This window comes from Kogia breviceps, chromosome X, assembly GCF_026419965.1.
Source record: "Kogia breviceps isolate mKogBre1 chromosome X, mKogBre1 haplotype 1, whole genome shotgun sequence".
Taxonomy (NCBI): Eukaryota; Metazoa; Chordata; class Mammalia; order Artiodactyla; family Physeteridae; genus Kogia; species Kogia breviceps.
In genome coordinates, this window is record NC_081330.1 from 114773333 (window position 1) to 114786923 (window position 13591).

General features: G+C 42.5%; 1 protein-coding gene across 1 annotated transcript in view; it reads left to right on the forward strand.

The window, feature by feature from the left end:
* APOO (apolipoprotein O) overlaps positions 1–13591 on the forward strand; it is a 58004-nt gene continuing 44413 nt past the window's right edge. Inside the window, exon 1 of the mRNA XM_059050652.2 lies at positions 1–396. Coding sequence (XP_058906635.1) covers positions 388–396 — 9 coding nt within the window. The 5' untranslated portion in view covers positions 1–387. The remainder of the gene's footprint in view (positions 397–13591) is intronic.

The following is a 13591-nucleotide window of genomic DNA, read 5'->3' on the forward strand; positions in this document are numbered from 1 at the left end:
ACTGGTCGCCCAATCGCAACCGCAAAGGCCGATTCCCAGCGGGGCGCTGGGCCGGGACCTCCCTCCTCTCACCCCCGCGTGCCGCCCACACTGAGGTGGCGCTTTCCCGCCGCCTAGCAACCGCCGGCGCAGGGGTGGAGCCTCTGGAAGGAGGGGCTTGCGTTCGCTCGCCGCTCGAGGCGCGACGCGCTGCAGTTCAACGTCGCGGTTTCCAGACGAGGCTTTTCGAGCCTTGGCCGGATCGAATTGGCTGTACGGCCGTCACCCGCACCGCGGCCCATTTGCGGTCGGAGGAATCGGGCCCTAGCCGGCCGCCGTAGCTAACCTCTCTGTAGTGGGCGGGGTCAAGGCCGGGTGACCCCCGCCGGAGCCGCCGCTGCCAGCGACATGTTCAAGGTGAGAGAGTGGCGCCGGGTCACAGCTGTCACCGCCCCTTCCCGGCCTCCTGGAGCCCTCCCCGCGCTCTCGTGGGCCTCTCCGGGGACCAGGCCCGGCTCGCCCCGAGGTTTTTCCCGCCTCCGGGCCGGCTGCGTCCTGGCCCCGCAGTTTATTCACTGGTCCGCGTGGAACGAGGCGCTGCCGGGCGGAGGCGTGAGACCCGGGGGTGGGTGGGTGAGGCCCTTTGGGTTGTGCTCTCGTGAATAAAACACTTAAAAACTTAAAGTACAAAGTATCCATCCTCCGTCTGGTGCCCTCTTGGGTTCGCGAGTAGTGTTAGGCCATTTCAGGGCACTGCGGGGTTCGGTTCTGGTTGCCTGGCAAGGTCAGGTTTCAGAACCTGGTGTATGAATGGGGGAGGGTCACCTTCGGAGAAACTGCTGCAGGAAGTCGGGGAGGCTGGCATGGGAATGGCTGGGTGAGAGGGAGAAGCTGGAACTTCTCTGCCATTTCCAGTGAACAGTATATGGTATGGATAGGTCAACTCCCTTCTTTGCATTCTATGAACTCGTGTCCTTTGAAAGAAATACACTTTTACAGGGAAGACTGTTTCGAAAATATGTGCACATGAAGGTGTTATTCTCCTAGTTTTAAAAAAGGTAAATGATATTTTCTATCATGAAAAACAAATCACAGGCTACTAGAAAGGAGTCTACAAATCGAGTCTTGAAGAAGCAGTGAACCCATAAAATATTGCTAATGAAATCTCAGAATTACACTACTCATTTAAAAGTCTTATTGAGCTTCTGCAATGTGCTTTGGGTGCATTAGGACAGACAATAAAATCAGAACATGGATTTGGCCATCCAATCCTGGCATTGCCACTTTCTAGCTGTATCACCTTGGACAAGTCACTTAACCTCTCTGAGCCTGTTTTCCTATTGGTGAAATTGGGGAAATAACATCTACCTCATAGGGTTGTTACAAGGAATAAATAAGTTAGTATGTGTTAAGCACTTGGAAGAGGTCCTGGCACACAGAAGTGACATCCAAGTATTTGCTTTTATTTTGTTTTCAGGCAGCTCACCATTTAGTTAGGACAACAGTTTCTTATGGGATACATAAGAAACTTGGTTCATTTGATAAATTTTTGTTGAACATCTATTACGTGCTAGGAGCTCGGCTCAGTTTTAAGGTTGGAACAACAAAGGATATGCTGTGATTAGTTTATATGGTTATCAATGTACTGTGGTAGTAAAAAGAGCAGGATCTGTCTGACCAGGGGTTTGTGGTTATTGGCCCTTCAGAGGGTCTGTGAATAGCATTCAGGGGGTCCCTGAACTCTGAGGGGAAAAAATACTCTTTTTCACTAATCTTTCACTGGAGTTTATCATTTCCTTCAGTTATGAATGTAGGTAACTTTGTTATCTATTTCTGGATAACGATCTTAAAACAACAATGATTTATTATTTCTCACCATCTATAGGTTAGCTGGGCAGTTCTGCTGGCCTCTCCCAGTGGCTGAATTCAGCTGGTGGCTAGACTATGAGGTGGACTTATTCCCATATCTGTGGGCCTAGGGCCCCTCAGTGTGGCTATCCTGGGCTTCCTAACATGGTTACTGGGTTCCAAGAAGGCTAGTCCTGATGCTAAACACCTGCTTGGACCACATTTGTTGATGTCAAAATGAGTCATATGGCCAAGCCCAGAGTCAATATGGTGGGGGACTACACAGCATGGATATGAGGACATGGGGTTGATTGGGAGCAATTCATTTAATAAGCTACTACAGCAACAAACTACAGTAGTATTAACAGTACCTGTCACCAGTCGAAGTTAACAGGACCAGTGTATGTCAAAGACATTGTCATGTCACATTACAGTTGTTGCAGATCTCCAAATATCATTTATGCTCACCAGTACATCAAAGTTATAGTAGTTATGACTCACAACTAGATCTTTTTAGTATTAATGAGCCAATAAAGAAGCAAATATTACTGTATCAGATTTTGGGTCTTAAAAACAATTATATTGCACTATAATTGGCATTTATGCAATTAGAAGCATTATGTTGAGAAGGGGTCCATAGGGCTCACCAGACTGCCAAAGAGGTCTATGGCACAAAAAAGGCAAGGAACCCCTGGGGACTTCAGGGGAGGCAAGTTTTGAGAGACAGGAGTTCCTCAGGTGGATGAGCTGGGGGACAGCAGCAGTGGTACTCCATTGAGGAAGTGCCAGTAGCTCAGCTGTGCTGTGTCAAGGGAATGCTAAAGGGGGCTGACATTGGTGAAACGTGTGCTTTGAGTAGGAAAACTCAGGACAAACCTTCGTGGATACCAAGATGTAAGGAGGAGGAAGAGGAAGAGGGGAGGCCAGAGATTTTCGAGAAGCAACTTTTGATAAGTAGAAGTAGGAGCACAAGAATGAGGTTTAGAAAATTAAGGGAGGAAAGTTTCCAGGACAGGCTATGTTAGGGTGCTTCCAGTTGAGAAAACCCAATTGCTTAAATAGTAAGGAAAATTATCTCACAAAGTCCAGAGGAAGGGTGGACGCCAGTGGGTCAACGATGTCCTCAAGGTCCGCATCTCTTTTCTTGGCTTTCCGAAGTAAGATTGGTTCCCCTTATGGGTGCAAGGTGACTGCCAGTAACACATGCTTTCCCATCCACTAGAGCAAGAGAAAGAGAGAGGACAAAACTCCCAGACTTGAATTACACTCTTCAGTCTGATTGGACCAGTGCCCCTGACCCAATAGCCAGTGCCAGGGGAATGCCATGCCCTGATTGGCTTAGACTAAACAGGATCAGCTCAGGATGGGATCACTACATTAATCACCTGGGAGAGAAATGAATCCATGAACACAGTGGGGGAATGGAGACTGGATGTGCAACAACAATGTCTATTACAGAAAGATGAGTTAGATGGGTTTGGAGAAGTGTTCACTGTTTTGGGCAATTTGGTTGGAAGGCTTTCACAATGTTTATACATGTAGGTTTACTGATGGAAGTGAAAGCTAGGTTAATAGGGGTTAGTGGCTGAAAGATGAGTAAATGGGGTTTATAAGCTTGACTGTCAAGGGAAGGAGGGATAATATAGTAACTAGAGGGACATGTTTGGTCAAGATTCTAGAGTTGTTTTGTGGTTGTTCCAGTATTTAAGATTTGGCAATGTTTATGGCCTCGGGAGGAATGTAGGGAGGGAACTTTTATAAAAGAGAATCCCTTAGCTTTGAAAAGGAGGAGAGATAGTCACTTCCACCGGTGAGATAGAGGGGAACGAAGGATGGCAGTAATTGTAGACTAGTGGTTCTCATCTGGATGGTACCACCTGCCTCGAGCGTGTTTTAGAAACTTGGTTGGTTCTTCACATCTTTAATTTAGTTGTGTTGAACATTCATATGCTGAAATACAATGCTTATAAGTCTTTCCTTTTTGTTCTCCATTGTGTTACCCGCAAATTAATATATGGGTCTCTTTTTTTTTTTGGACTTATGTATGTAGGTGGGTGATGAATTTTACTTCAAGATAGCAAGAGTTACTTAGAAAATTATTTGTCATAAAACGGCGGTGTCAGGTCTAGTAGGTGAGGAGCAGTGCTTCTCAAGCTTTCATGTGCATGCGACTCTTGTTAAAATGCAGATTCTGATCCAGGAAGTCTGGGTGGGGGCTTCAGAGTCTTCATTTTTTAACAAGCTCCTGGGTGATGTAGATGCTGCTCGTCTCCTGTCATACTTTGAATAGTAAGAACTGAGGCAAACTGGTAGATGAAGGGTTTCTTGTGTTTTTCAGGTGAGTGATTTTGAGTGTGGTGGGATTTGGAAGAGGCATTGGCCAAAGAACAGAAAAGATAAGTGAGAGGCTTTGAGGGCGCTGCTGAGAACTGCTACTGGCCGTCTTTCATGATTGCAGCCTGGAGTGGGGCTGAGCACATGGTAGAGCTTGATCATGTTTGAGAGTTACCAGCTTGGGTCAACTAGGACTGGAGGGCAGAAAAGTTGATAGTATAGGTGTTGGTGGAAAAAGTACAGTTTGTGTGGCTAGTTATGTGCATATACAATTAAAATATTTGTGTTTTAACCATTGTTTTGATTTAGCTATCCATCTTCAAGTCAGTAGGGGGCACTGGTGGATCACAAAACACATTTGAAGAGCTGCCCAGTGTTTGCATTCTATTGGAGGAAGCAGCTTTTCCAGGTGCTGCTGCAAGAAGCTTGAATACTACACCCAGTCTTCAGATTCATGTTACTAGGATTTCATTTGTTGCACAGATGTTTATCACAGTTCATGTATGGGCTGGGCACTCTGCGGTACCTTGGCAGGTATAAATGAAAAGACCCATTTTTTACCTAGGAGAGAGTCCCCCAATTTGGCCACGTATCAGAATTATTTGTGAGACAGTTTCCAAGGCCTTGCCCATGGGTCGGATTTAGTTTATAAGTGAGGTCCAGGAATCTCTAGTTTTGAAAAAGCCCCCCAGGTGACTGTGAAACTTGGGTTTCAGGAGCTTACAGTGTAATTAGTGGCACAGACAGGAACAGTTCATTCAGATGCAGTGGGATAAGTGCTCTGATGTAAAAGGGTTGGGGAAATGTAGAGCAGTAGGTAACCTTGACTGCGTATTAGACCCACCTGGGTTGCTTTTGTAAGTCCTTGTGTCCAGACTGCACCCAGACCAGTGCTATCAGAATCTCTGGGGTTGAGATTTAGGCATCTAGTTTATAGGGCATATAGGGCATGTAGCCAACCTTGAGAACTACTGACTTAGAGGAACAAGCACCAGCAGGGGGCATCAGGAGACTTGATAGAGGAGAACATGCCTTTGAAGCTGAGCAGACATGGTTGAAAGGGCCTTCCAAGCAGAGCAGAAGAGCTCATGCAAGGACACAGAAGTGAGAGTTCAGTGCCAAGTTAAAACCGTGTTCCCTAGGGTGAGACACTAAAGTTCTCTGTAGCTGTGTCCTCATCTATAAGACAAGGATAAGACTAGTACCAACCTTAAATTGTTGCGTGGATTAAATTAACTCAAACCCAAAGTTTAGCACAGTGTTTGGTACAAAGTAAGTTCTCTGTAAATGTGAGCTATTAATAACTTTTAGTTGGCGTCTTGTAGGAGGCTGCTACAGTAGTGTTCTGGTGGTGCACAGTCTTGGGACTTTACAGAAGTATTTTTTAGTGTCAGATCTTGGTAGTTCATTGGATGTGGCAGAGTTGGGAGAAGGAGAGTTTAAGGATGCTTCCCAGGCTTTTGGCTTGGAAAATTGAGTGGGTCTTAGAACTGTTGATTGAGATGGGAAAGTGGAAGAAGGCTGAGTTCGGTTTGCGGGGAGGTGATAACTTGCTTTTGAATAGGTTGGACTTGGAGAAGTATCTGTGGACATTAAGAGGTAATCAGTTGACATGGAATCCAGGAGTGAGGAGTTTTCCTGAGAGAGTTGTAGGCTGGAGATGGAGGGATCATCAGATGCTTCAAAGGCCAGAAGATGGCCTGGTGAAAGCTGGTCTGCATCACTTCCTTCCTGAAGGACAGAGATGTGAGCTTCCCTTAGAGCTCACTGCTCTTAGGAGCCTGAGATGACTGTATCCTTGGCTATAAGGGATTATTACCTATTGTGGCTCTTTGGTCTTGATGTAATGCCTTTATTGCCTATCTTTCTGAAATAAATTTTTTTTTTTTTTTTTTTGGCTGCGTTGGGTCTTCCTTGCTGCACACAGGCTTTCTCTAGTTGCATCGAGCGGGGGCTGCTCTTCGTTGCTGTGCACGGGCTTCTCATTGCAGTGGCTTGATGGCTTCTTGTGACAGAGCACGGGCTCTAGACGTGCAGGCTTCAGTAGTTGCAGCACACAGGCTCGGTAGTTGTGGCACGTGGGCCCTAGAGCGCACGGGCTTCAGTAGTTGTGGCACATGGGCTCTAGAGCACGCGGGCTTAAGTAGTTGTGGCACACGGGCTCAGTAGTTGTGGCTTGCGGGCTTTAGGGTGCAGGCTTCAGTAGTTGTGGTGCACGGGCTTAGTTGCTCCACGACACGTGGGATCTTCCCAGACCAGGACTCAAACCCATGTCTCCTGCATTGGCGGGTGGGTTCTTAACCACCATGCCATCAGGGAAGCCCTGAAATAAATTTTCTTGTCGTGAATAGTATGTTACTAGTACAAACTAAGGGGAGAATTACACTGATAACTGGAAAAGGAAAATCATCTGTAAATTGGAAAAGTACTGTAAGTTTATTTTACTTGAATATTATTTTAAATGTCACATATTTTGAAAGATAATAAAGATTTTCTGCCCTTACAGTTAAAACATCTCCGAGGGAATTCTCCTTGAGGAATTATAGTTTGTATCAGTTAATTTTCCCCAGTAATGCTTAAGCGGAAATTTATGGTTAGTGCATACAGCATGAAACTATGTGGATATTTTCAGGGGAAATAAAAACTCAGTCTAAAGGTATATTTTAGAATTTGGAAGCTATTTGTTTTTCACTTTTGCTGAGTTTTTCCTGATTTTTGCATGGCCTTATGCCAGTTTTATTAGAAAACTGGAACAGTGCCAGTTTCTTAATTTAGTGGGTTTTAAAACTTGTGTTCATTGTACACTAAAACTTGTAGAAGGAAGAATTTAGAGCAAGGGTTGTAGAGTTTTCATTATGCCGAGAGCCTATAACTTTGAATATTAAGCTATATTTTCATGATAATACCATTATAGTCAGTAAGTTGTATTTTGAATGAATATTGTTTTAAAGGCACTTTAAATACAGTCACGCTTTGTCTTTCTACTTCTTTCTAAGTCTTTGAAGCAGCGTGTTTTGTTCAAAGCCCACACTGGCTCCAACTTAAGGACGTCTTTGTTTGGTTGGGTGAGGAGCTAGAGATAGGTTCACAAGTGCATGTTCATTGCTTTAGCTGGGAGGGATACCCAGTGGTTTCTTTTTTTCAGATGTTCCTATTCATTCCTTTGAACAGTCTTTTTAAATAGGATATATGAAAATAATAAAGGTTCATTTTTGTTTTTTCCCCCATTCCGTAGATGTCAGTCCTTGTGAAATAACAGCCTACTTTTCTTTGTGCTTGCTGAAATGAATCTCCTCTCCCATTAGAGGTGCTGCTTCGTGTGTCGTATTGTGCCATGGGTTAAACTGGTGAGTGAGTAAGTAAGAACCAAGTGATACAGGGACTCCAACAAGTTTCCTAAATTGTTTGTTGATGGCTTACCTCACTTGGCAAATATTGACTGAGCCTGTTTGTGGAGTCACATCTTTCGGGAGCACTGTTAAAAATTGCTGTGTTTAGTCCAAATATTGACTTTTCTTGTTTTTGTTCCTTCAGAGATTTTCATTATGAATCCAGATTGTCATCAGCTGAATTCAGCCTTGCCCATGATTTTTTTCCCAAAAGAATGTTGTAGTTTCCTTTTCCTTAAAGAAGGAAAAGCCTGTGAATAACTGAGATGAGGTTGAAGGCAGTTTGTTGTCAGTGAGTTTGGCATTCTCTGTGCACACAGCGGTCTATTAGGAAATGAAACTTGGGTCTAGATAGACTTTACTTTGACAGAATACCTCTTCCTCTTAGAAGATGGAATTTTTTTTAGTTGTTTGAAAATGTAGAAGCATTTGAAAGGCAAATCTTGAAGTAAATGTTCCTCTGATTTTTTTTCCTGCCTATATTTCCTTAACTCATTAAAGATTGAATGGATCTTGGGATGCCATTCCAAGAGAGAAAAGAAATATGTATGTATTTTGGAGTTTTAGGTAAGCACTGTTAAGTTTCTGTGTGAATGAGGAAGTTCAAAATAAATTTGCAACACGGTAAATTATGTGTCATCTGTGTTCCAAGACTGTGCAACCAGTACAGCCCAACCAGATGACTCAAAACCTGCCTGAAAGAAACAATTATCTCACTCTTTGGCTCTGATGTTTCCTTCCTGTTTATCAGACAAGTTTATTATTTTTTTGCATGAATTTAACAAAATCCAATGATTATTTTTAAAGGTGAAACAATTGCAAATGAAACATATTTGCTTTGCTGTGCTGACCTAATTTTGGGTGAATTCTGCCCTCCAAAGATAAAATAGAAGCTGTCTTTCTCTTTAAAAAAAAAAGATAATGTTAATCTTGAAAACAGCGTTGGTTTTTTTTTCTTCACTTATCTCTTTAGACCACAGTGTGTTTATAGTGGATGAGGGAGAACTAGGAAATATCAGTTACCCCAGTACAGAATTACAGAATTGAAAGTTTATCATAAGATAGTTCTATGTTTGTCATAGTTGGAAGACAGTTTTTCTTTTAGTTGGTTAAAGTCTGAACTCTTAAAATATTGGCTTCATAATCCATTCACTATGAAACAGATTGAAATGATTGTGGTTTGTCTTGTTGTTGTTGAAGTGTAAGTGCTCCCAGATTTATACATCCAAATGAGTGCCTGTCAAAACTCCAAATGAGTCGTTATTGAGAGGACAGATTTAATTATCTTGTCAATACATCTCTTCCAAACATGCCGTCACTGATCAATATATTTGTTCCAGAAATATCATCCCTGATCAAAACATTTTGTCTCTTTTCATTTGGAGTTATCATCATACTCTCTGACAGATTGTTTAGAATATCCTCAGGAGCCAGCTATTTTTGTTTCTTGCATGTTACAAAACAAATTAATATTCATTGCAAAAACTTCAGGAAATTCAGTTAATACTGAAGAATCACCCTGTAGATAACCGTTGTTAACATCGTTTTCAGACTCGTTTCTGGGCATACTTAAATAGACCTCCTCAGTTTAACATTTTCAAAAACCTCACAAATCCTCCCCCCTCTTTTTAAAACAATCTAATTTATTTCATTTTCTAATCTGCTTTTATTTCAAATATATTGAGACTGATTTTCTTATAGGCTTAAAATTTGATGTGAAGGCATTTAGAAATGGAAGCTGTATGATCACATGTTAAAAGTAAATTTCCTTTATTAATGTGTTATATAAATAGTTACAGTGAGTCCTGATATGATCCATCAAGGTTACTGCTTTGGAGAGAAAATACTTATTTTTGAGGAGGAGGAGGCATACTGTTTGTTTTTTTTTCTGGTTGCATTTTTTTTTTTAAGTTCAGTAGTTTTTAATTATGCTGATAAAACCCACATAACATAAAATTTACCATCTTAACCATTTTTAAGTGTACACTTCAGTTGTGTTATATATATTCACATTGTCGTGGAAAAGATCTCCAGAACTTTTTCATGTTGCCAAACTGAAACTCTGTACCCATTAAACAAAAACTTCCCATTTTCTCCTCCCCATTTTCTCCTCCCCCACAGCTTCTGGTAACCACCAGTCTACTTTCTGTTTCTATGAATTCGACTACTTTAGACACTTCATATAGATGAAATCATACAGTATTTGTCTTTTGTGACTGACTTATTTCTCTTAACATAATATCCTCGAGGTTCTATATTTCATTGTATGTATATACATTTTACTTATCCATGCATCTGTCCACGGGCACTTGGGTGACTTTTCACCTTTTGGCTGTTGTGAATAATGCTGCTATGAACATGGGTGTGCAGATACATCCTTGAGACCCTGCTTTCAATTCTTTTGGATGTATACCCAAAAGGGGAGTTGCTGAATCATATGGTAATTCTATTTTTAATTTTTTGCAGAACCTTCATATTGTTTTCCTTAGTGATTGCACCATTTTATAATCCCACCAACAGTGCACAAGGGTTCCAGTTTCTCTGTATCTTCTCCAACACTTGTTATTTTCTGTTTTTTTGATAGTGGCCATCCTGAGGGGTATGAGGTAAGAATATATCTATTTTAAAAATTGTGTAAGTAATGCTGAAATAACTTGTAAAAAGTCAAACAGTACAGTTACAATAATTATATGGTTCCCATTATCTGCTTCCCTCTAATTCTCTTCTCAGAGAAAGCCTCTGTTACCAGTTTGGTGTATGGCCCTCCAGATTAGAAAGGATTGCTGTATAAAATGTAGGAACTGTACTGAATGCTCACTATGGGGGGGAGGCATATTCTTTTGATCTTTGGAGATTATGGACTCATTTAGTTTCTCTTTATTAATTCAGTTTATGACACAGTAAGGACAGCAATGCAGCCTGATGTGGGCAAAATTGTTGATTGTTTTCATCATTTTGTTTTACCCTAAGTTCTTTTACATAATTTATTTTTTGTTTTATGTTGTTGTTTTTTTTTTTTTTTTTTTTTGCGGTACGCGGGCCACTCTCTGTTGTGGCCTCTCCCGTTGCGGAGCACAGGCTCCGGACGCACAGGCTCAGCGGCCATGGCTCACGGGCCCAGCCGGAGCGGCACGTGGGATCGTTCCAAACCGGGGCACGAACCCATGTCCCCTGCATCGGCAGGCGGGCTCTCAACCACTGCACCACCAGGGAAGCCCTCTGGTTTCTTTTTAACTTCTTTTTTTAATATGGCTACTAGAAATTTTTTTTTTTTTTGCGGTACGCGGGCCTCTCGCTGTTGTGGCCTCTCCCGTTGTGGAGCACAGGCTCCGGACGCACAGGCTCAGCGGCCATGGCTCACGGGCCCAGCCGCTCCGTGGCATGTGGGATCTTCCCGGACCGGGGCTCGAACCCATGTCCCCTGCATCGGCAGGCGGACTCTCAACCACTGCGCCACCAGGGAAGCCCGGCAGGTGGATTCTTAACCATTGTGCTACCAGCGAAGTCCCACCTCATCTGATCTTGATATTAAAAGGGAACTTGTGGATTGAGAATGTTGATATGTAGCAGTCATGGTTTATGGTTGCCTATATTTGCTCCATCTAGAGATTGTAGCTACTTATGAGTATAGCTGAAAAGATTGTAGTGTGTCAGAAATCATCCTCATGTTCCAAACCTTTGTTTCTTTTGTTACTGCTCTTTACAGAGGCTGTTACTAGTGACTCTGAGTCTTTACATCAATCTGCTGGGTGACTTTGCTTAAAAAAGAAAGGAAGGAAGGCAGGCAGAAAGGCATAAACTTTGTTGATTCTGCCTTCTCTCTACAGTTGTTTCCCAGAATTTCCAGTCGTGGTACATTATTCCTTTTTCTGTGTTACTCCTGTCCTTTTTCTGGTAATGCATTTATCACAAGTGGTGTAATTATTCGTTTATCTGCTTTATTAGATTGTGGAGGCAGTGACCACATCTTATTGTCTTTGAAGTCTCTTTTCATTGTTTCATTAAAGAGTTGCATTGATGTTGTCCTTTGTGTGGCTTGTAAGGCTATTAAATGAGGTAGGGAAACCCAGAGAAAAAGAGGTTTTTGGAGAAAGAGAATTCATTATGAGGTAGCAATTGAAAAACCTGGTGAAGATGTCCATGGGGAGTTAGACAAACAAGCCTGAGCCTTAGGGAGTGGCCAGGCCTGGGAATACTGATTTGGGTATCAATAGCATAGGGCGGGAGTTGAAAAGTTAGATTTAAGTGAAATTGCTCTGGAGTGAGAAGAGGGTTGGTTAAGTACTACTCTGACTCATCAGCCTTGAAGAGATGGGCAGACAGGAAGAAAAGGCCCAAAGAGAGATGGAAGGAGTGCCCTACAGAGCTTATAGAATGGAGCTAGAGTAGAAACTTGGAAACCAAAGGAAGAGAGAGTTTGAAGATGGTGGAGTGATCCCCAGTTTCAGGGTACAACTGAGGTGCCAGATGTCCATTGGAGTTTAGTTACTGGGAGGCCATTGGTGGCTTTGGGAAGGCCAGTTTTAGATATCTTGAGTAGTGAGGGAAGGAGGGAATAAAGCAGAGAAAGCAGGCAGAATCTTTCTAACTTTGTGTTGACATATAACATACATACAGGAAGGTGCACAGATCACAAGGAATTTTTGAAAACTGACCATACTGGTATATCTTGCAGTCAAGAAGCCTTCAGGGCCCTTCTAGTCACTCCCCAGCTTGCTAAGGATATCCATTATTCTGCCTTCTAACCAGTCTTTTTTAAAAAATAATTTTGTCAGTGGAGGGAGATAGAAGAATAGGGTGGTAGTTAGAAAGGGGATTAGGGGTGGAGGGTATTGTTTGTATTGTGTTTAAGATGGGAAAGATTTTCTTGAATGTAAATAAATCCCATAACTTCTCTAGACTGGTTGACCAGTCACTGTTTCTTTTTATGTTTAAGATAGTTTTCATTTCATTCTTTCAGATGTTTTTAAGAGTAAGTACAATTGAGTATTTATACAAACTTAAGTTGAATAACTGTTCCCCAAGCATCTGCTTTCAGAATAGTGGTTTTCTAAACTTGGCTGATTGTGGGAATAGATTCTTGGGACTCCCTTAGGTTTACTGAGTCAGATACTCTGGGGGAAGGCAATGGAATCTGTGATTCTAAAAAACTCCCCAGGTGCTTCTGAAACTTTTTATGTTACACAGTCCTGGAAAATGAGGCTTAACGTTTTATGGAGAAGGAAACTGGTGTATGTATGTATATATTTTAAATTTATTTTACTGAAGTATAGTTGATTTAAAATGTTGTTAGGAAACTGGTATATATTTTGAGTGGAAGGTCTAATAAAATAATAGATCTGTTAATTGTGGGGGAATAAAAGTATACCCTTTTTGTTGTTTATTTATTTTTGGCTGTGTTGGGTCTTCGTTGCTGCACACGGGCTTTCTCTAGTTGCGGCGAGCAGGGTCTACTCTTCCTTGCGGTGCGCGGGCTTCTCATTGCAGTGGCTTCTCTTGTTGCGGAGCACAGGCTCTAGGCACGCGGGCTTCGGTAGTTGTGACTTGCGGGCTCTAGAGCGCAGGCTCAGTAGTTGTGGCGCACGGGCTTACTTGCTTCGTGGCATGTGGGATCTTCCCGGACCAGGGCTCGAACCCGTGTCCCCTGCATTGGCAGGCGGATTCTTAACCACTGAGCCACCAGGGAAGCCCCAAAGCATGCCCTTCTTAATAATGCGAGAGACTATATACTGGGTTTTCCATAAAGTTGATAGGGAAAGCAAATCGTCAGGGTTTTGAGCCCCACCATTCCTGAGCATCCTTGAATAATTCTGAGGGTGGCTTATTCAGTTTGAGAGTTTTACTTGTCCTTGAAGCAGTTTTACTGGGACGCGATCAGGAAGTGGTCCTGGAGCTAGAGTTCTGGGCAGTACACTTTTATTTGCAAAACAAGGATAGTTTAGCCTTCTGGGTACCCATTATGATCTGAGTGTAACCTCACCCGATTCATATCTTAGTTAACTGTGTACAAGAATCTGCCCTTGCTGCTAGAGCTGAAGGCT